Source organism: Poromitra crassiceps, assembly GCF_964638095.1.
Source record: "Poromitra crassiceps genome assembly, chromosome: 1".
Taxonomy (NCBI): domain Eukaryota; kingdom Metazoa; phylum Chordata; class Actinopteri; order Beryciformes; family Melamphaidae; genus Poromitra; species Poromitra crassiceps.
The window spans coordinates 100,897,450-100,921,337 of NC_139623.1; the positions used below are offsets into that span (position 1 = coordinate 100,897,450).

General features: G+C 42.6%; 1 protein-coding gene across 1 annotated transcript; it reads right to left on the reverse strand.

Annotated features, from left to right (window-relative positions):
• Positions 1–3,181: 3,181 nt before the first annotated feature.
• dcaf13 (ddb1 and cul4 associated factor 13) lies at positions 3,182–22,818 on the reverse strand. The gene is made up of 11 exons (XM_083638102.1): positions 22,651–22,818; positions 20,313–20,512; positions 20,107–20,214; positions 19,925–20,014; positions 19,529–19,684; positions 18,025–18,102; positions 17,670–17,752; positions 17,397–17,561; positions 17,060–17,195; positions 8,303–8,466; positions 3,182–5,736 (listed from the first exon to the last, which is right to left on the reverse strand). Exons 1-11 carry the CDS (start codon positions 22,718–22,720, stop codon positions 5,649–5,651), a joined length of 1,338 nt encoding a protein of 445 aa, XP_083494228.1. The 5' UTR covers positions 22,721–22,818; the 3' UTR covers positions 3,182–5,648.
• Between the last annotated feature and the right edge of the window lie 1,070 nt (positions 22,819–23,888).

Genomic DNA, 23,888 nt, shown 5'->3' on the forward strand with positions numbered 1-23,888 from the left:
GCTAAAAAAAGAAATAAAAGACTATAAAATGACTATCAACCAGCAGCATTTGAGCTGATATTTGAACATGTCATGCTGTCAAATTCAAAATTATGCGTCGGGGTTGTGGGGCTTAGAAATAGTGCTGGGGGGCTCGATTGCCACAGGCTGCATGCCAGCTCGGTTCGGACTGTCATTATACAATACACTGTGCTGCAGAAATAAGCTCAAAATGTTAATTGTGGGCTTTCCTCATCTATTAGCGGTCAGCATTAATGCTCATGACAGGGATATCAAATAAGCTGCAGCCTATAGCGCCTTGTTATCCATGCAAACAGGGAATTCGCTAAAGTCAAGAAATTGCATGATAAATCGTCCAATATGCAGATAACACGGGCTATTCCAGAAGAAAACTGAGCATTATAAATAGATGTCCTTATAACAAAAACTGTAGCACAGAGCACAAGCTACTACAACCTTCAGGTTACTAGTATTCCAACATGAGACCCCATGCAGGGATGAGGAGTAGATAAATACAGAGGCTAGGGATAAAAAAGATAGAAAATCTCTTGCCTTTTATTTTGCAATCATGTTAAATCCTGTCTAACCCATCGTTGCCATCCTCTAGAAAGGGTTTACTCGCATGCTGGAATAAAGATGCCTGGTCCGTCCTTGTTTGTTTTCCTTTCGAGTCCTAAACCCCCCTCTCTCACGCTGCTTCTCGCTTTCCTCCAGGTTGGTAATTCTTGGAGATTTCTTAAATGCACAAAAATGGATGCAATGAGAAAAAAAAATACAGATAAGAAGAGGAGGCGGAGCGTCAGAAACGCGTAGAGCCGAGCGGCTGAGAGGACGCACTGGATGTTCATTGACAGCAGCAGGCAGATAGCAGCCGCAAAACACGGACTGGAGACTCCGCAGCTGGAGCAGCACAGCACCAGGGAAGCATCATGCATATTTCATGCCCAGATCAGGGGCTCGATGAGAGGGGGAATGTGAAGTGGCGAGGTATTAAGCAGAATATGAGTAGGAACATGACTCCATGATCCCGTCAACCCAGCTTTTATAGCCTGCTTGGCTACAGATGTTGCCAGTATAGATGTGAGAAATTCAGTGTTGATAAGTAAATGAAAACTAAGCCCAAACATTTAATTCAAGCCGTGTGGGGAAGGTCTGTCAGCTGGGTTGTTGTAGCTACTGTAGCCTAGGCTACCACAGATTCAGGCTTTATTGGGGCTTCTTTTGAGCATGCATCCGCAAGACCGTTCATCGATTCAAGACCGTTTAAGATTTTAATTTGGCCATTCAAGTTCACTTTGACTTCAATCATTGAAGTCAAAGTGAACAAGAAAACAACTGTGGGCATATTAAAATATACTAGCAATCCTAGGCTTGCCCGCTGCGCGGGCTCACCCACCCTGCAGCTCGCCCACTGCGCATCGCATACGCAGCTCAGCCGCTACACGGCCGTGCCTGCTCTATGACATCACTGATGACATCATCACGGATGACATCATCACTGATGACATCACATCATTAGGTAATTAGGGCAATCACCTAATTAAAAAATCTGGCTCTGTCAGGTCACCCACACAGGTGCTCTTTACACCCCCTGAAAGTTTCAGCTCGATGGCACGTAAAACAGCATAGCTGTGGCCGGCCAGAATTCTGCTCACTGACACGCACACTTTCCCATTCTTATTACTACTAGCGGACACGTGGGGACCCCCCTGTGAGTTAGGCCCCCCCTGGTCTGGAACATGACATCATCACTGAACTTATTCGCCTCAGCCAGGAAGGATGACATCACTGATAACATCATCACTGAGATCACATCATTAGGGTCAGGCTCCGTCAGGTGCTCTTTATAATCCATGAAAGTTTCAGCCTGATCACACGTAAAAGGGAACAGCCGCAGCCGGACAAAATTCTGCTCACTCACACATGGACACTTTTCTAATTATAAGGTCCACTTGATCACCAGAAGAAAACAAACAACTTTTATACATACCTCTAGAAGTGAATTTAAGACTTCAGATGCTAGCTATAAATTTACCTTTAATCAATAGCTTTTAAGGCATTGGTTCCCAACCTTAGGTAAGGGTCGTGACCCTAAGTGGGGTCGCCTGGAATTCAAATAGGGTCGCCTGAAATTTAAATTAATTTATTTCTTAATTTTTTTTTACACCACACACAATTCAATACTACCGAAGATGATTAGGGTCACTTGTGATTTATTTGAATTATTTAGTTTAAAGTGATAATCTCTGAGATTTCCATTTTGTTCTCTTGGGTGACACCTATGGTGATGTGTGGTAATTGCAGGTGAGATCCAAACAGTGTTGCATTATATGACATTACTGTCACATGTCACTATATACTGCAAAAGCTTCCATCAAAGGACCATAGCCTCAATCAACATTGTGAGTGACTCTTATTTTTATTTTGATGAAAATCTTTGATTTTATAACTTTAAATCAGGATTCTGATAATAAAGTCAGAATTCTGAGATTAAAGTCAGAATTCGAAGTTACTGTGAGAATTTTGAGAAAAAAAGTCTGAATTTTGAGATTAAAGTCTGAATTCTCATATTAACGTCAGAATTCTGCACGGGAAAAGAAGCATATATGTGACATCACTGATGATATTATCGATGGTGTACCGGAATTTGAATGTCTCGGATTCCTAGATTTTTTTAACGTCAAAAAGGTTGGGAACCCGTTTTAAGGCCTATGGTTTGGATAGTAGGCCTACGCCTATAACTTAAAACAGAGATTTTTTTTTCAGGATTTTACCTGGATCAAACCACTTTTCTTTATACGGTATCATTGTAAGTCTCTCATCTATCATTGCCCCTTACCAAACCCCATACTCATTAGATTACTTCTCCCCTACCTCTTATTTCTCAGCTCCGACCCCGGCTAAAATCCCTCCTCTTGATCCCAACCCTTTCCCCAAGTCAAAGCCCTATCATTCTCCAGGATTGATAGGATTATGAAAGACAGCATGTCCATGCAAGGCTAAAGCCTGCAGAGATTAAGATAGCGCCTCTGCCTCATTAAGGCCGCAAGTAAATTAGCAGCAGTACAGTGATTTCCCTGCAACAAGTCAAACAGAGGAAACTTGATGCAAGTCAGAATGCTGAATGATTTAGCGTGACATCTTCCAAATGACATGAATAAAAAGAATCAATTAGTTTAGAAGTTTATTTATAAATACACAAACTATCAAATCCCATATTATAGTTACAGGTATAGTATTCTCGGTCAAAAAGGTCATGAAGAAGATGCATTCCAATGCGATAATATACCATTACAGTCCGTTTAAATTCAGTTCAGTTTTACAGTTTAATCCAGGATGTGTATGGGACTTTCAGAATGAATGTTTCACAAAAACCTTATAGGAATCCATTTCCGGCAGACTGGCAAGTGTGACATAAAATGCAAGAAAATGGGAAATTGAATTCCGCAAAGAGAAAACACCTCCCAACGGTTATCAAATCAGCGATGGCAATTTTAACATTTAGGACTGGAACACATTTGGAACATCCTACAAGGAAATGATACCAGTATTGAATGAATAAAACCATGACAATTAATTGGTCCAAGTCGTAAGCTCACACTCTTACTGTACTATGTCTTGTAATGTGTCAGAAATATTTGGCATCACCAGATAAAAATAATATACTTTTGTTTAGTTGTTGTGGTGGCCGTAGCTTCTGTGACAGCAGGTGGCCACTTGATAATCTTAATGACAAACATGCTCTCACTCACTCCCTCTTTTTCCTCCAACATACAAGCCAGAAATGGACGCTCATGCAAATAGCATAGCCATGGACCATGCCATTTATTCCCTTCAACAGCACTTCGGTCTGTGCTAAGATTGGATTTGACCAACCAGTCTCAGAGCTCAAAGCAACCACTGTTTTTTTTACACTGCCATATTTTATTAGGTTTGGATAAATCGAGCGTCTAAAAATATGGACAGAGTCAGCACGATGTCACCCGTTGGTATTTGGACTTCCATTTTGAAGCCTAGTGTGGCCGTCGCCATCTTTGCATCCTTGCGCAGCTCCTGTGAGAGTGAGACAGCACGAGAGGAGGGGTTCCCCAGAGCCGCTTGCTATTGGTCTGTGATCGGCAAGCTGCGTGATCACTGGACAGGCAGCCAGTCAATCACCCCCCAAAACATATTTTCTATATTCTATTTGAATCTCTAGTTATATAAAGGCTAAAACTGTGTTTTGAAACAAGCTGTAAACATGCTTAATTCTGTTGTAAACTCAGGCATTTTAACACGGGGTGAACGGAGAACTACCGGTACTCCCTTTTGGAGCCAGCCTCAAGTGGCCATTCGAGGAACTACAACTTTCAGGATCACTTCCGTGGAGTCCTCTGTCAAAGCCCGATCTAGCCCACTGGCATGAAGGCATTTTTTTTTTTTTCTTCCTGTATGTTTACCGATTATTTGGGGTAACTTTAATGTTTTGTAAAAAAGGTTTATTTTACTGAGATTACAGGAGGGCGAATAATGCAGACTTCACGTGGCTGGCATATAACAATGCCATGAGGAGATTGTTCATGAGGCCTAGATGGAGCTCTGCGAGTGAGAGGTTTGTGACGGCAGGTGTTAACACACTCCAGGCACTTGAGGAAGCTGATCTATGAATTTATCTATCGTCTGAATGTCTCACAGAATGTCATTGTCATGCTGTTGGCTAATCCCTGCTGTAGTGAATGTCTCTTTTATGAAGGCTATGCTGTATATTTGTTTTGACTGTCGGCGTGTTTTTGTTGTGTTTTTCATATGGATTTCGAGTCTGATAGAAAGTCTTGATGTCTTTCTTTCTCTGATTGACGTTTTTAGTTCTGTAGCATCAGATCCTGTGTATGCAGGAATGAGTCCGGAAGTATACTTCTGAGTTGGTAAGAGGAAAAGTTAATGGGGATTTCACTTAAATGCATAAAATAAGGTCTGTGGTTAACAAAAGTTACTTTTGGAACGTAAATGCGTTTTTTTTTAACGCTTCAAAAGGCATAAAAGTGATTAACGTACGTGAAGATTATCCTGCTGAACCCAAATTTGCGTTCCCACAAACTTTTGTTAACCACAGACCTTATTTTATGCATCTAAGTGAAATCCCCATTCTAAAGCCCCATAGACGTTTTCCCTGACGAACCAAAATGGCGGCGATTTCTGGTTAAGCCTACAAAAATACGTCATCCCTGTGGTACTCTATTGGAGAGCCTACTTTGGATGTTTTGTATCACTACATCAAGGTACAGTGTTATTCACATGACCTGGCCTTGGAGGCGAAAGAAAAAGCTTTCCCAGTTGGATGTCTCTATGCATTTACTGTGTGTGTGTGTGTGTGTGTGTGCGTGTGCATGTGCGTGTGTGCGCACGCGCGTGTATTTAGACAGAACGATGGAGTGGTCCTTTTGCCCTGTATGACATGTCACTTCAGAGTCAAGATGCAGCTCATCCTCAAAATAAAAATATATATATATGTTGCCCCCCCCGCCCTCAAAAAACTTTTTTTCACCAAAGACAATCTTTTTATTCTTATTATTTTGAGTGAGAGCTGCGTTAATATGTCCCCATGTGGATGTGATCTTGGGCTCCACCTCATCTCTTTGATGACAGCCACTGGCTCCTTCTGTCCTCTTCTATTTGACCACGGTCACAACGTGTTTCTCCTTCTCCGACACCACTGGGACAGTTCCGGGTTTGCTGTGCTTGCGAACGTTCATCTCCCTGGAAAAAACACACAGAGGAAGAGCCATGAATAACCACGCCGAGGAGATCTGCTGGGGAGAATATTCAGGGAGGGAGGAGAGAGGGAGGAGAGAGGGAGGAGGACATCAGCAGAGTAAACAGAGGAGGAGGAAGAGAGAGAGTATGAGAAATGAGCAAGACTGTTGACCTAACACCTACGTCACACTAACAGGTCCTGAATATAATACATAAACCATAGACGGTCAATCATTCACAGTCCAAGCACACGTCTGCGTTTCATAATAGTGTCAGTGTCTAAAAAAACAACAAAGAAAAGCCACAGACTGAGCTATGACTCACTGGGCAGCAGTGCAAACCGGGACAATCAATCCACCATGCAAGCTGTAAATGAGTATGTAAGGCCTATTTAGACCGTCATAAGGGACAGTCCCATCGGTAATATTTTCCATTAGGCTGGTGTGACTGCGTAGGTCAAACCCATCCTGGCAGCAGTCCAAGTCACCAAACCCGCTACATGGACACAGTGGGGACTTCCTGCCACTACTGAGCAAAGCTCGGTATGTTGAAAACAGGGATTTGAGTCGGCCTCGTTACTATTTTAGCATGTTGGCCAAATGCTAAAATAGTGGCAGTAGGGTTAATCTAGTTCACTTTTGTGTGACTAACTTCCTCAATCTTCATCTTCAAGTGAGTCATTGCAGTTTCAAAGGTTTAAAAACGCTCTTAAAGTCGAGCTGAACCCAAAAATGACTTATTTTCTTTTAGTTCAAATACATGGGTATGCTGCAGTGCACCTATTTAATAATGTATGCAAAGAAAATCACAACAATCTAATTTCTTTAGTTTTTCACACTTTTTCACATCAAAAGTTAATTTTTCAAGATTTCATTGATAACAGTAATGTACAGTTTGCTGACGTCACCTAGTACTATCAAATTTCTACCCCATTTCAACCAATCATATCACGACATGCAGCTGTCAATCAAATCTTCATTTCAGGATAATTTTCTCTTCCAAAAGAAAGAGAAAATGTCGCCTAGTGCCTGTCATCTGGCAGAATTCCTATCCCATAAACTAACTACTAACTAGCCAATTGTTAGAAACATGAACAAAAAACAAAAACTATAATCTCTAAGAATGCAAAGAAATGTAACTGGCTTGTTAAAACGCGCATTCCAGGGATATCGTATTTACAGCAGCGATAATGGCGCGCGCATCCGAGAGCTTGGTTGTCAGGGGTCGCACTTCGGAGATTCCAGGCCGACAGGTTGCACTCTCCGCTCGGCAACACGAAGGCAGCTGGCTGCCTGCGGCTCGCTGAGCTTCACTCAGCCACTAACCTCGCGTCACCAGGCTCTTCCCAAGGGGAGCGCCACAACACACTAAATCCCACTCGATTTGGAGGCGGAACACGCCAGGATTGGCCAAAGCCCAATCCAGTCCCCAGAATTGTCAAATAAAATCATCGACATGATACTATGACCCGCCTCTCAACCTGTCATCTTAGACAAACTATGTTTTCAGTCTGAAACGGACTCATATGCATGTGACAAACGGGTTCAGTTCGACTTTAAGATAAGACGACTGGTTCTATGTATTAAGCAGTGGTTTTCAACGGGGGGGGGGGGGGTCCACGGCCCCCAGGGGGTCTGCAGAGGTACTGCAGGGGGTCGTTTGTGGGGGGGGGAAGTATCTTTGACAAGAAATAATAATATTGAGTAAACTCCAAGCATTACTAGACAATAATAAGCTCTTTTGACAAAAAAAAATTACAAAGCGAATCTGATGAAGCAATAGAGTATCGCAGGAATGACTTGGATGTTAGCACTTCCGGCTCTTACATGTAAAAGTCAATGGGATTTTTGTATGGGAATTTCAGTTTTAGGTCTGTTGCCACTTCAAACTTTTGTTAACCACAGACCTTATTTCATGCATTTACCCAAAATTCCAATACAAAAATCCCATTGACTTTTACACGTAAGAACCAGGAAGTGCAGGGACTTCTGGGTAAGCCTACAAAAACACGTGATCCCTGCGGTAGTGCGGTACTCTATATGCGAAACACGTTCACTCCTTCTTGCTTTTTTAATGTAATCTATTAATAAAAGGAAGTGTCAATCCTGATCTCCTGGTGTGCGCTGGATTATAAATGTTATTATAGGCCACGCTTAAAATGCAACACTATTTTATTTATTTTTCAATTGTAGGGGGTCCCTGCTCTGCTTCTCTATCAACCAAGCGGTCCTTGGGGCTGGAAAAGGTTGAAGACCCCTGTCTTAAAGTCATCATCCAGGATCTTTTCTTGCTACTCTGCCATCGATTGAAATTGAGTTCATGAAAGTTGAGAGGACTATCTGGCACTTTAGCCAGTCCACAAAAAATCATAGTAATGAGTTCTTGTGATAGCTATGTCAGCCTGTGTCTGTTGTTGGCTTCTCACACTCACTGATCTGCTCAAGATTTTGGTGGTAACAAGACCCATTTCACCAGAGTGACAATGGCCTAAACACTCCCAAGTATATTTAAACAGGGAGTCGCCATGCTGAGTTAGTGAGGCGGGAGATCAAAATAAACCAGTACATACTTCCTGCGACGAGCCTCTTTCATGATTCGCAGCTCCTTGGTCTGGCTGAAGATGACCTTGGGCAGGTGGCGGTGTCGAGCGATGCGTCGGATCTGAGGGTGGTGCTGGAACTTCTCCTTCAGCTTCTGATTGTAGTTGACTGCCTGCCTCTCTCGGGGGGCCATCTATATGGTGGCGAGGGGAGTGGATTTGGAAAGAGAATAAGATGACAAAGTGAAGCAAAGATGGTAAATAATAAATATACAGCAGTGATTCCTCAAAACACCACGCATTTTCCAGTGACGACTAGGGATGCACACAATTAATCGAAGCTTGATTACTAAAAGTTACTCGATCAAAACAAAACAAAAAGCAACGTGCATTCTGTCAGTAGAACGGTGTTTTCAAATCATATTTCAATGATCCTCCAGAGGGCGCAATGACATCACTGTAACAGACTGTTCAGTGTGTATGCGAAGACTCTGTGGATGTCCCCTCAGAGTTGCCGTAGAACAGGAAGTGTGGGAACTTATGTTGTTGACGAGAGCCCGGTGTTGACAAGTGTGCTAAAGCTAGGCGCTAGCTGTCTGAGAATAAATGTGGAAGCGTGTTATAACGTTACAGCCTGACTCTCTCGTTTATTGTTTTATTAACAAAGTGCAAGTAATAGGCGGACCCGGACACTCGGCTACATCACTATAGCCCTTTTCAGACAAGTCATAAGATGCTCTACTTGGAACAGTGTTCATTCGGATAAATTGGCTGGCTCCTCTTCCTCAAACCTGGAGCAACCCACCATCAGCGAGGAAGAGGAAGAGTTGCGAGTAGGGATGCACCGATTGCCATTTTCTTGGCCGATTCCGATTTCCGATTTTTGAATAGTCTGACTTGCCGATACAGATTTTTGCCGATTCCGATTTTTTTTTCTAAAAACAACAATTGACAGCTTACACAAACGTTTTTGTAACTTTGTTTAAAAATTAAGATTCATAGAACAATTCTTACATCTAATGGGGATCCAAATAAACAAATAAACAATTCTTATAATTTGCATGAAGTAGGACCTTCTCACTCAAACACATCTCAAAATAAAAGTGTTCCAGGTTAGGCTACTGGACAGAGCTTTTTTGTGCAAATACAATGAATACAAAAATTAAATTAAATCCAATAGCCTATATCCCACAGCTATCATGCATTTACTTTTCCAAAAGAAAACAGGTGCAACAGAACATCAAAATGATCCATGGACAAGGAGTTTATAGACTGGCTCCAGAACAGTCCTCTTGAGTAGAGGGGAAATGAGTTTATGAGTTACAGTAACGATCTTCAGTCTGAATATCAGGCGGAGTTTACACACAGTCGTTTGGTATGCGTATTTTTATCTGCCATCCGAAAAAATATCGTCACGCACAGAAAACGTTGCACACTTGTGAGTCCGATGCATTTTTATTATTATGTCCGTCGTTCTCATGTCGTTCTATTTGCAATACGAAACAAATAGTCTCTCCTGTATCCACGTCACGTTACAACATGACTTGACAGGCTGAGGCAGCAGCGTTGATGTGGAATGGAAAAGCAGGTCGGGGAATGGTTATCATACTGGACACAATGCTCGCGTTCACCTCGCCAAGCCGGCTGTGCGCGGTGGCGGGTTGCTGGAGCACCGCTTCCCGGGGAGAGAGAGCAGAGAGAGAGGGGCCAGTGAGGTGAAGCGAGCCGCTCTGACTGGACTCCAGCCGAGCGGGACTCGGCCGCATCTCTGTCTCCACGGCTTATTTTCGACTTGCATGTGTGACAAACTGCGAGCTTTGTCTACTTCACTGACGGTGAAAAAAATCCACAACGAGGAAGGTATGCTGGCGTGTGTGATGTGGTGACTGGGTGCCTGTCTCGGTGCTTTGGGGTGCGCGCACGTCATGTGAAAATCGGCTCACAGAATCGGCTATTTAGAGTGACCGGAACAGATCACCGATCGAGGCCGATCACGTGAAAATCGGCCATTTCCGGTCACGTGCCGATCGATCGGTGCATCCCTAGTTGCGAGGCACGTACAACAACAATCACTTGAACAATGTTCATTCGGATAAATTGCCTGGATCCTAGTCTCACCTGGACTGGAGCTGAGCAACTCTGCATCAGTGTTTAAGAGCTACGACGGCTGTGCGAGCAGAAAAAATAAACAATCTGGGGTAAGTGAGCCGCTGCCGGACCTAGGCAGCGGCCGCGGCGCGGATTCTGGGAAAATGTTGACATCTCTAAAGGTTATGCCTCTACATTTTTGTGTTTCATAGCGTAGGCTATGCTATGCAATGCTGTGAGAAATATACAATAAGTTGCTGCTGTATAAATAAAGGTTTTATTGAGGAAAAAACGCATTTGGTATGGTTTGGAAAATTTAATATTCTTAATTACAATTACTCGATTGATTGATTGTTAACGTTACCAATGATCGATTCCGGAATTTGTGGAAAATGTGCATCCCTAGTGACGACCACGACCAGTCTTCACAATTATTAGCTTCAAAGTTGTTTTGTTTCCCTTCATTTTTGGACTACAGGAGAAAGTGGGCAAGATGCTCCATTATCTGATAGAAGCACTAATCCAAAGAGGGGATGGATGGAAAGTAGGTAGCAGTAGAGCAGATGGATGCTAACAACAGAAATCAGTACTTTTCATGTACGCAGATGCCTCATTTGAATAAATTAATAATCTACTGTATGGCCATGAGGGGCAGTTTCAACAGAGAAAAACCTGTAAGTTTAAATACAACTTATATAACCCTAAAGATCAGTAGATTATATCCCTTAGGAAATTCAGCACAGTGTTGTGAGCAGCAACTGATGCAAGATAAAAAACCCTGCAAGTCATTTCACCATTATATTAGTGACAGTTAGCGTATGCTGGGTCACATCATAAAATGTTGGCCAGTACAGTAAGCAGTAACTTCAGCTCGACAAGCAGCACATTCAAATCTGAATCAATGTGTGTTAAAAAGCCAAGACAACAGCTCAACAACCTCCCTCCCTCTCCATCTCTCTCATAAAAACCATCAGCTCCCCCTGACTCTTCTTGGCCGAGGCTCTTTAACTGTGCCCTCCTCCAGGGCTTTTATTCTAATTAAAAGCAATGATTTTTCTCAGATTCAATTTGTTTGAGAAGAGCGCTTTGCTGCTGATCCTGTTGGACCAAACTACTTCCTCTGGACACTGCTGGTCAGCCCGTTCAAAGTCCAGCAAACTCTCCACCACATGGTGATGAGACAGAAAAGGAACAGGGTGCCATGTCAGGCTTTCCAATCACATGGTTCTGCCTTTGTTCAAGTCTTATTTAGTCTACTTATTTTATTTAGCAGAAACGTAGAAAAAATAACATAAGAATAATAAGAATTTTCCTCTGATACATGTGATCTGGAGAGAGTTGTAGACTAGCACATGCTTCCTCTGATACATGTGATCTGGAGAGAGTTGTGTAGACTAGCACATGCTTCCTCTGATACATGTGATCTGGAGAGAGTTGTGTAGACTAGCACATGCTTCCTCTGATACATGTGATCTGGAGAGAGTTGTGTAAACTAGCACATGCTTCCTCTGATACATGTGATCTGGAGAGAGTTGTGTAGACTAGCACATGCTCCCTCTGATACATGTGATCTGGAGAGAGTTGTGTAGACTAGCACATGCTTCCTCTGATACATGTGATCTGGAGAGAGTTGTGTAGACTAGCACATGCTTCCTCTGATACATGTGATCTGGAGAGAGTTGTGTAGACTAGCACATGCTTCCTCTGATACATGTGATCTGGAGAGAGTTGTAGACTAGCACATGCTCCCTCTGATACATGTGATCTGGAGGGAGTTGTGCAGACTAGCACATGCTTCCTCTGATACATGTGATCTGGAGAGAGTTGTGTAGACTAGCACATGCTTCCTCTGATACATGTGATCTGGAGAGAGTTGTGTAGACTAGCACATGCTCCCTCTGATACATGTGATCTGGAGAGAGTTGTGTAGACTAGCACATGCTTCCTCTGATACATGTGATCTGGAGAGAGTTGTAGACTAGCACATGCTCCCTCTGATACATGTGATCTGGAGAGAGTTGTGTAGACTAGCACATGCTTCCTCTGATACATGTGATCTGGAGAGTTGTGTAGACTAGCACATGCTCCCTCTGATACATGTGATCTGGAGAGAGTTGTGTAGACTAGCACATGCTCCCTCTGATACATGTGATCTGGAGAGAGTTGTGTAGACTAGCACATGCTTCCTCTGATACATGTGATCTGGAGAGAGTTGTGTAGACTAGCACATGCTTCCTCTGATACATGTGATCTGGAGAGAGTTGTGTAGACTAGCACATGCTCCCTCTAATACATGTGATCTGGAGAGAGTTGTGTAGACTAACACATGCTTCCTCTGATACATGTGATCTGGAGAGAGTTGTGTAGACTAGCACATGCTCCCTCTGATACATGTGATCTGGAGAGAGTTGTAGACTAGCACATGCTTCCTATGATACATGTGATCTGGAGAGAGTTGTGTCAGGGGTTAAAGCAAAATAAAATCTTTTGACTGAAATTTTTTCTAGGCCTATTTTAGCTATTTCGGGCTTTCTAGAGTGTCCGCTTTTTCCCCACCGTGCCGTCGCTTCACATGGGTTTTCATGTAAAAAAGGGCAGACAGTGTGTACATCACACTCTCAAGTTCCCAAACATCCAGTAGGCCTAATGATGCATGAATTGTGTTCTGGGCTGATGTTATAAGGTTCCACGTAGGTATGCCAACAGAGACATGTGAAAATTACTGGCTATAATAAATCACAATTAATATATAGATGTTTTTATCGAGTCAAACAAGTAGGTTAAGGGTTATGAAAACACACCAATTAATACTGTCAGACAACACCTAGCATGCCTAGGCTAACCACATAACGCTAGTGTTACAGTTCAGCATCAAGTGAAGAGGAAACATCCGACTGCACACGGTTACATCTAAAACATCCCTCAGAATTACATAACTATCATGGAGTCAGGTAACAGATGAAATCAACATCTTGTTATCAACTAACTCAGAGACTAGCAGTAGCTGACACATCTAATGCTAACCAGAAAGTTAGTAACCAACTAGTTACTGCACTAGCAACAGTTGTTTGTTAATGTTATGTTACAGATGGGGTAGGTGCTTATAGCTCATTCAATAACGTTAGCGTTGACGCTAGTGAAACTCCACTAGACTTTTTCTCTCTAGTGACATGTGGTCGTGGAAAAAGCGTCAACCCCCCGCGCTGTCGGGGTGAAAAATACACCGAAAATAATAACGTTAACGTTACTGCAGCAAACGTTTGAGCGTGTGTGTGTTAGCAAGTTTTACCTGTCCGTGTCCAATAAAAGACAACTCCGCATCGCGCATGTTTTCAAAGTTCCTCCACCTTTGCAGTAATAAATTAACTCCAATTCTCACAATAACAAACTTCTTCAGTCCAATGCTGTCATGGATAATTTAACATTAGGAACTAACGCTGTCTGAGAGGCAGATCGGCAACAGTGTTTTGTTTAGCGTTACATGGAGTGGCTTTGCAGGGTCGCGTTCAGCGGGCCGAAAACATAGCACAACGTAGCAAAACATTTATCAGCGAACATAGTGGTGCATTGAAACAGGCAAGGAAACATGACGTTCAACCTGGAAACCGTAGCAATACATTTTCAGGCTTATTGTGGCTTGAACACAACCCAGGAGAATCATTTGGACGTCCGGTCGGAATTTTTCAAAATAAAAGCTTTCATTCAAACTCAATACAATACACATTGAAAATATACAAAGGGGCTTTAATTTTGGTATTTTTCACATTTCATATCTGGCTCCAATAGACGGAAATCCGTCGTAGCGACGGAGAACTTTAATCCCTGTGTGTAGACTAGCACATGCTCCCTCTGATACATGTGATCTGGAGAGAGTTGTAGACTAGCACATGCTTCCTCTGATACATGTGATCTGGAGAGAGTTGTGTAGACTAGCACATGCTCCCTCTGATACATGTGATCTGGAGAGAGTTGTAGACTAGCACATGCTGCCTCTGATACATGTGATCTGGAGAGAGTTGTGTAGACTAGCACATGCTGCCTCTGATACATGTGATCTGGAGAGAGTTGTGTAGACTAGCACATGCTTCCTCTGATACATGTGATCTGGAGAGAGTTGTGTAGACTAGCACATGCTCCCTCTGATACATGTGATCTGGAGAGAGTTGTAGACTAGCACATGCTGCCTCTGATACATGTGATCTGGAGAGAGTTGTGTAGACTTCAAAGATAAAAATCATTAGACGCTTGATTCTCCACCCTTAAAAAAGTCACTCCATGGAAAGTGGTGAGAAAACAGTGATGTGCAGCAGCTGATAGAGGTCGGAGTCATGACCAGTTCGGTGTGATGCCTTCAAACGGAGACATAGCCTTGATTCAGCATTTCTTCGTAATTAAAGACCCCTTCAGTACAACTTGATTGTTAATGCTTCATTATGTTCAGAGTGCCCCGTTTTAAGTGATTGGCCGATTTAAACTGCTGATAGGAGCAGGGCTTGTCTGATCTATTTAAGTGCAAAGCTTGCGAATAAATCTCCTCTTACACAGTGACAGTAAAACAAGTGCCAAAAGTTGGCCAATTTTCCACTCTGAACCTGCATTAAGGGAATAAGCAAGAGTGAATCAGATTAAGAATGACAGATGGCTATTGGAGATGGCACACAAGATGCAACTGATCTTTATTATTCATAAATAACCGGCATTTTGGGGTATTGGGTCAGTTCCCAGCATTTTAAAGATGCGTTATTAGTCAGTTGGGCAAAACATGACATTAAGGCCTACATTTCCACTGACATAGCCTGCTCGCATTATCTGAAAATCATCTACATGCGATGCTCACAAAGATATTAACGCCAGTGGAGATTTGCCTGAAATAAGGTTTCACGTTTCAGGCAAATCTCACAGCTGAGTCTTTCACAAGTGATTTGTAGAACAACTGCACAAGCTTTGGAGTTTTTTTGGACTTCCATCTGCCACGAGGGCTGCTGTGCCAACGGGTACACTGTACTTATTGAGAGTGATTCTGCCCTAAGTCAACTGGTACACTGTACTTATTGAGAGTGATTCTGCCCCAAGTCAACTGGTACACTGTACTTATTGAGAGTGATTCTGCCCTAAGTCAACTGGTACACTGTACTTATTGAGAGTGATTCTGCCCTAAGTCAACTGGTACACTGTACTTATAGAGAGTGATTCTGCCCCAAGTCAACTGGTACACTGTACTTATTGAGAGTGATTCTGCCCTAAGTCAACTGGTACACTGTACTTATTGAGAGTGATTCTGCCCTAAGTCAACTGGTACACTGTACTTATTGAGAGTGATTCTGCCCTAAGTCAACTGGTACACTGTACTTATTGAGAGTGATTCTGCCCTAAGTCAACTGGTACACTGTACTTATTGAGAGTGATTCTGCCCTAAGTCAACGGGTACACTGTACTTATTGAGAGTGATTCTGCCCCAAGTCAACTGGTACACTGTACTTATTGAGAGTGATTCTGCCCTAAGTCAACTGGTACACTGTACTTATTGAGAGTGATTCTGCCCTAAGTCAACTGGTACACTGTACTTATAGAGAGTGATTCTGCCCCAAGTCAACTGGTACACTGTACTTATTGAGAGTGATTCTGCCCTAAGTCAACTGGTACACTGTACTTATTGAGAGTGATTCTGCCCTAAGTCAACTGGTACACTGTACTTATTGAGAGTGATTCTGCCCTAAGTCAACTGGTACACTGTACTTATTGAGAGTGATTCTGCCCTAAGTCAACTGGTACACTGTACTTATTGAGAGTGATTCTGCCCTAAGTCAACTGGTACACTGTACTTATAGAGAGTGATTCTGCCCCAAGTCAACTGGTACACTGTACTTATTGAGAGTGATTCTGCCCTAAGTCAACTGGTACACTGTACTTATTGAGAGTGATTCTGCCCTAAGTCAACTGGTACACTGTACTTATAGAGAGTGATTCTGCCCCAAGTCAACTGGTACACTGTACTTATTGAGAGTGATTCTGCCCTAAGTCAACTGGTACACTGTACTTATTGAGAGTGATTCTGCCCTAAGTCAACTGGTACACTGTACTTATTGAGAGTGATTCTGCCCTAAGTCAACTGGTACACTGTACTTATTGAGAGTGATTCTGCCCTAAGTCAACAGGTACACTGTACTTATTGAGAGTGATTCTGCCCTAAGTCAACTGGTACACTGTACTTATTGAGAGTGATTCTGCCCTAAGTCAACGGGTACACTGTACTTATTGAGAGTGATTCTGCCCTAAGTCAGCATCCATCAGAGCACTTGGCAGCAGCATCGCCGCTGCTCCTGGCACTTTCGCCAATTCTGACCCTGCTGAGGTGGGCACAGGGCCACGGCTGTGCTGAAGAATGCAGCTAACTCATAAAACAAGGTCAAGCACAGGTAAGCCACTAGAGGGAGTCCCACAGCTTGCTTAATGCATTGATGAACATGTGGTGTGATCATGAATTACTAATCAATAAATGAATACCTGTCATATGGATCACATAAGGCTGAGAAAAGGAATGTACGGCCAAGTAGTCAACGCCTGTGCTTACATCAACAATTAAATATATGCCGGTCCTTTTAAATAGTGCCATGGTGGTCTGTTAAGCGGCTACGCCACTGGATCTAACCCTGGTGTGACATCGCCCCCTGTGTTGAGGGGGAGAACGGCAGGACTCACCACTCCCAGTTTCTCTGCTGCGTTGGCTTTCCACATTCGAATGTTCATTTCATCAGAGCCGCTCATGATGTACTTGTTGTCTGCCGACCACTTCACACAGATGACGTGCTGCATGCGCTTGGTGTGGTAGACCTCCCTGGTGATCAGAAAGACAGGCACGCACGAACGCACACACCAGACACACTCAATACCATGACAACAGCTAATGCTTCAGAATGGCTTCTTTGGCCGTTATAAAAAGCAGCCGAAATATGCAGTTATATCATACTGGATAGGAATGATCTCCCACTCATCCTAAAGCATCCTATATAACTGATGTGTCGGTAGTCATACTGACCTGCTGTGGCCGCTGTTCTTGGGGAAGATGCGAATGGTCTTGTCAAAACTGGCCGAGACAAACTCCCTCCCAGTCGGACAATAATCAATGTCCAACACTGCGGAGACGTGGTCCATGTGCACTAAGATGGGCTGATCCAGGCGCCTCATGTCGTATGTGTACAGACTGGTGACGGACAAAAAGACAAGCTAAATTAGTCCTATTAGGAATATAGCTCTTGAGAGTCAATGGAAAAGATACGTGTGTTATCACTCAAAGCATTCCTCAACTCACTTGTAGTCCTCATTTGAACATGTGAAGTAATATGCTTCCATAGGGTTCCAGCATAATGTGTTGCTCCTCAAACTCATGATAACCTGAAAAAGAAGAAGAAAACTTGATTATGTTTACATGACATCCCCTCGTGAAGAAAAGAGAAGGTGAAAAGCTTGTACACAGGGTGGAGGCCTACCTCCAGCATCACAGGGTGGAGGCCTACCTCCAGCATCACAGGGTGGAGGCCTACCTCCAGCATCACAGGGTGGAGGCCTACCTCCAGCATCACAGGGTGGAGGCCTACCTCCAGCATCTTTGACTTCTTGAAAAGCGCTACATCATTATAAGTTTAATTTATCATTATTATTATTACCTTTTTAAGTGGTGCTGATTCTCTCATGTCATACAGCACTATGCTTCTGTCAGAAGCGCAGCTTGCAAGAAGTTCAGTCTGAAGAAAGACAAAAGCTGTTACTGTCTTCAACTTTAAACACATCCACAGAATTTTCATTTATATGCGTTTTGAGGCAAATGCCAAATGCCGCTTTCCCTTTCCTCAAAATGTAAAAGCAAGGTTTTCTGAGTGTTTCTATTATACTCTGTCCCTTACAAAAATACACATAAAATATACAAGACAAAGGTAACCGAAAGGACTTAAACTTAAATTGTAAAGTAAATCACCACTTTTAAGTGCAAGTTTTCAAAACAATGGTGCAACAACAGAGCTCCAAAGAATCCCAACAGAAAGTCTTGAAAATCTTGACAACACACGCAAAACAAGTAAGTCTGGCTCAACCCATTCAACAATTCAGATATGCGTTCATGAGGTTCACATTCAAAGATCAATTTAGGATTCCAATGTCTTGGTACACAAAAGTGCACATCCTGGTGTAAGGGACACAACATGAAATATAGCCTGATGAGTTCACACACAGTGCAGAACTCAAGCTGTTCTGAAGGCAAAGAATACTCCTTAATAAGTACTTGCTACTCCTATAGGGTTAGGGTGTCCATTATTTTGTCCCGCCTTGTTGTAGATAAAGGTCTATGTTAGGAGGCTGTGCAGGCTGTTGTGGATATACTGTATATTGTTGTAGATAAAGGTCTATGTTAGGAGGCTGTGCAGGCTGTTGTGGATATACTGTATATTGTTGTAGATAAAGGTCTATGTTAGGAGGCTGTGCAGGCTGTTGTGGATATACTGTATATTGTTGTAGATAAAGGTCTATGTTAGGAGACTGTGCAGGCTGTTGTGGATATACTGTATATTGTTGTAGATAAAGGTCTATGTTAGGAGACTGTGCAGGCTGTTGTGGATATACTGTATATTGTTGTAGATAAAGGTCTATGTTAGGAGGCTGTGCAGGCTGTTGTGGATATACTGTATATTGTTGTAGATAAAGGTCTATGTTAGGAGACTGTGCAGGCTGTTGTGGATATACTGTATATTGTTGTAGATAAAGGTCTATGTTAGGAGACTGTGCAGGCTGTTGTGGATATACTGTATATTGTTGTAGATAAAGGTCTATGTTAGGAGACTGTGCAGGCTGTTGTGGATATACTGTATATTGTTGTAGATAAAGGTCTATGTTAGGAGGCTGTGCAGGCTGTTGTGGATATACTGTATATTGTTGTAGATAAAGGTCTATGTTAGGAGGCTGTGCAGGCTGTTGTGGATATACTGTATATTGTTGTAGATAAAGGTCTATGTTAGGAGGCTGTGCAGGCTGTTGTGGATATACTGTATATTGTTGTAGATAAAGGTCTATATTAGGAGACTGTGCAGGCTGTTGTGGAGATACTGTATATTGTTGTAGATAAAGGTCTATGTTAGGAGGCTGTGCAGGCTGTTGTGGAGATACTGTATATTGGCTCACCTCCACAGGGTTGAAGCGGACGGAGTTGAAGCTATCTACACCCCAGGTGAAAGAGCGGATCGGGCTGCTCCTCTGCTCGTCCCAGATATCCACCTGCTGGCCGCACGTCGCAAACACACCATCCTTCTGGTGGTGGTCGAGCCCCGTGAAGACTGACTGCAGAGGAGAAGAAACAATCATGGGAATAATGTGTTAATTTGCTGATGCCTGTAGGATCCCTTGCCCCCCCCCCCCCCCCCCCCCCCCCCCCCAGGCCAGGGAGGTCACAGGTCAGAGGCCAGGGCGAGCTACAGGGCAGCCTCTGTGGAGCTGGCAGGGATTCAGCATCTCGCTCATTGACACTTCACAGTAATAACTTCACAGTAGTAATGCAGCAGAAGCCATCCAACTCTATACCTTGCCCAGGACAGTGTTGAGCGGTTCCTCTTCCTCTCCATAGCCCGGTGCTTCCATTTTCCACTGTTTGATTGTTTTGTCGTCACCAACCTGCACACAAAACACACCACTGTGTAAAGCATAAGCTGTATTATAAGTATGTTGAAAAACTCCTAATAATCATGACTCTTCTTAGAAGTTACCGTAAAGAAGGAAGTGCCACAGAAGCGGACGACCATTCCCCGAACAAAACCTTCATGTGCTTGGAGTGTGCGGACACATTCACGCTTGGTTAGATTCCACACTTTCACCTGAGGAGCAAATTAAACATTTATCAATCAATTTATCAAATCACTCTAGTATCAAGAAAAATTTGCAAATACCGATGACATTGTATACATATATCTACCTCCCCATCACAGGAGCCAGAGAGAAGGGTGGAGAGGCTCTTGGTGTGCTTGGCCATGCAGTTCACTCCATCTCTGTGGCCATCCAGGGAGGCCAGGAAAGGCTTGGCAAACACCCTCTCCAGCTTAGTAGCATTCAGGGCCCGTGTGTATTCTCTGGGCACCTCAAAGGGGTGGAGGGTCGGGTCATAGTTTCTGGGGACTAAAAACACACACTAATGGGATATGAGGTAATAATCAATGTATTAAATCAGGTGTTTTCAAAGTCTGAGACGGTGGGCCTCCCCCAAGACAAAGCCTGGAAAAAGGAGCTCCCCCTCGCTCAATTCCTGGTGTTAGAGAATGGAATTTCAACCACTCTTCATCCGCTAATGTAATATACATATTATTTAATTAACTTGAAGCCAGGAGCCAGAAAGATGTCTTATGAAAGTATATTTATTACCATAACATTCTCCTATAACTGCATTATAGGAGTGACTGAATCTCAATGTACCATCTGATCAATGTACAGTGTGCTGGCTTTTAGCGGAGGAATACGGTAGTTGTACGGTTGGGAGAAAAAGCAGTGCCGAATGAAACTGCTGTTTTGCGGAAAAGTAAAGCTCTGAAAATTGTCAAAATAGAGCGTGCATGTACACGGATATCGATTTGTTTAGGTGGGCGTTGTTTTAGGTGGCTAAATTACGTTTTAGTTGTTGACCCCCATACTTACAGAGAAAAGGCTGGTTTAGCTGCTGCGCTGAGTGCGCGGTCTCGTTCCACATTGCGCGCAGCCTCCTGAACACTGTACCTAATTAAGTTAGTGTATCGAACTAGCTGATAGGACCCCACTTCAAACAAACCGAACTATCCCTTTAATAACTAATCCAAAAAAATGCACTTCCATTCACTGAGCCTCCCCTGAAACAGCTTGGAGCCCCCCTGTGGAGGCCCACCTCCCACTTTGAAAACATCTGTATTTAAATACGTATGTTACAAAAATAACTCTTAAGCAGCTGTCAGCAATACAAGTTCGAAATATTAGTTCATTAATTAAATACTATCATAAATCAATCAATAAATATTACAGTATATCATGCTTTGTGCCCCATACATTTTTTACAACACATAAACACATATATCATACTTTGCATGCATATTAGTCATTAATTGATCACTTGTCTCAGTTTGCTCTAACGTTAACGCTTATTTTGCCTCCTGTGTTTCATTCCTAGTTAACGTTAATGTGTTGCTTTACTGTTACTAGGCATCTCGTGTGCTCGATTCCTAGGCTCGCCCGCCCTGTGGCTCACATACGCAGCTCGGCCGCCGAGCCCTGGCTGCTCCTTGATGGCATACGTCAGGGATGCTGGATCACCTGCCCTGGAGCTGTTAACATACAGCTGTCCATGGCTGAAGATGGGGGTCTGAAGCCAGACTCCCACTTCTTTCAGTGTCTGCCCCTGGGACTTGATTATGCTCTTATGACATCACTGATGTCACAACTGCCTTTATAACATCACTGATGACATCACAACCTCTTATGACATCACCGATGACATCATCACTGGGACTTTGTGTGTGTGTGTCTGTGACACTGGGACTGTGTGTGCATGTGTGTCTGTCTCTTATGTGTGTGTGTGATGTCACAATGCCTCTGATGTCACAATTTATGACACCACTGATGATGTCATCCGTGGGACAGACAGACAAACAGATGGAGCCCTAGCTATATATAGGACGAATCAGCGTGACTTGACACCCAGAAATGCGGAACCCCCCGGTAGTTACTAGTATGAGTTGTGCCAAACAAACGTTAATATCTCAAAAACTATACATGACATCGCTTATATTTTGACATTCTGAGTGAGAGCAAAAGTAGCTCAAGAGTTTGATGTATAATATATGCCTGTCGCGTTAATGTTGTGTGAACTGTCGCAGTTTTTAAAATGTAAACAGTTAACTGGCTAGTCAGACATTCAAGCCTTGCGCCACTTGGGCTCCCGTTGCCACCCAGTGACACGGTTTGTTTACCAAAATGCTGCTCGGCTGAGCCCTCGTATGTATGTATATATAATACGGTATATATATTTATTTATATATAAAGCTACCGTAGGTATTTCCTTTGTATTGCAGTATGGTCGTACTCTTATTTGCTGCATTTTCGTCATCGCCTATTCATTTGCAAGGTTCGGACTGTGTAATAAAAATAAAAATAAACAGCTGCTGTCGGCGGCAATACAAGTTCCAAAAATGCCTTGCCTTTTCTGTAAGTAACAGACATAACGTTATCCATTGTAAAGTAAACGTGCAGCTGAAGGTTTCTCTGGTTAGCTTAGCCTAAAGTTTACCACTCACCACGCTGGATATCCAATTTAGTCTCCCGGACATAATCATCCGGATTCCTGGAGAGAACTTTGACTTTCATTTCGTGGCTGAACAGCAGCGGACGTACTCTTGAAAGGGTTAGTTTTTTGAATATTTTACATAAGAAAAACTAGCTAGCGTTGGGCTTGTTTGGCCATGTGTTGTTAGTTGGTACCATGGATGGTACATGATCACGTGACCTCATCTGACTGACTGGTTATGTTGCATTGTGGGATGTCCAGTCCTCCAGCCTTTTCCGAGGTGGAGCGTGAAGTTACCAGAATTAGCAAGGGTACGACAGGAAACGAGGTGATTTGGCCTGACCTCCAAAATAAAAATGAAACTTTTATGTTTTTTGTGTGTGTTTTGTGTGTGTGTTTAATTGTTGTTTTAATTTAGTTTGGCAGCAATATATCTATATCTATCTATCTATCTATCTATCTATCTATCTATCTATCTATCTATCTATCTATCTATCTATCTATCTATCTATCTATCTCTCTCTCTCTCTCTATATATATATATATATATATATATATATATATATATATATATATATATATATATATATATATATATATATTACGCGCTTATAAATATACCTTATATATACATTTCTGGGGACAGACGTGCCTGCCTCACACATTGCACTTAGTGTTTGCCGCCACTTAGCGGCCAAATTGTGGAACTGCCATACAGAGAGCGCTGTTTCCCCCGCGGTGAAGCCGTGACATGACAAAAACTAAACACAACATGTCCGGGTGGTAATCTAATCTGGTGGTAATAGGTCGAGAAGATGGTTAAAGGATGGACTATGCAAATATTTTTTTCCTATAATTTATTGTCTCCTTTTATCTGTTCTTTTTGTCTTGTCTGTTTTTTTTATGTGATCTGTTGGGGGTAACTCATTACAAAAGTAACATATTACATGTAATATATTACTTTTAGCAGTAACTCAGTAATATAACTTATTACTTATAGGATTTCAGTAATACTTACTTTGTCAAGTAACTCAAGTTACAAATTTAGTTACATTTTATTAAATCAAAGCACATATTTAAAAAAAATACAATAATTTCCTAATCAAATGGTGTGTTTTTATGCAAATAACCACTATAGATGACAATAACAAAGGAAAAGGATAACATTTAGAATTTTGGATTGTTTACACTGACTTCAAGGCGGTTGAAATTATTTTTTGGGATGGTTCCGGGGCGGTGATGTCATTC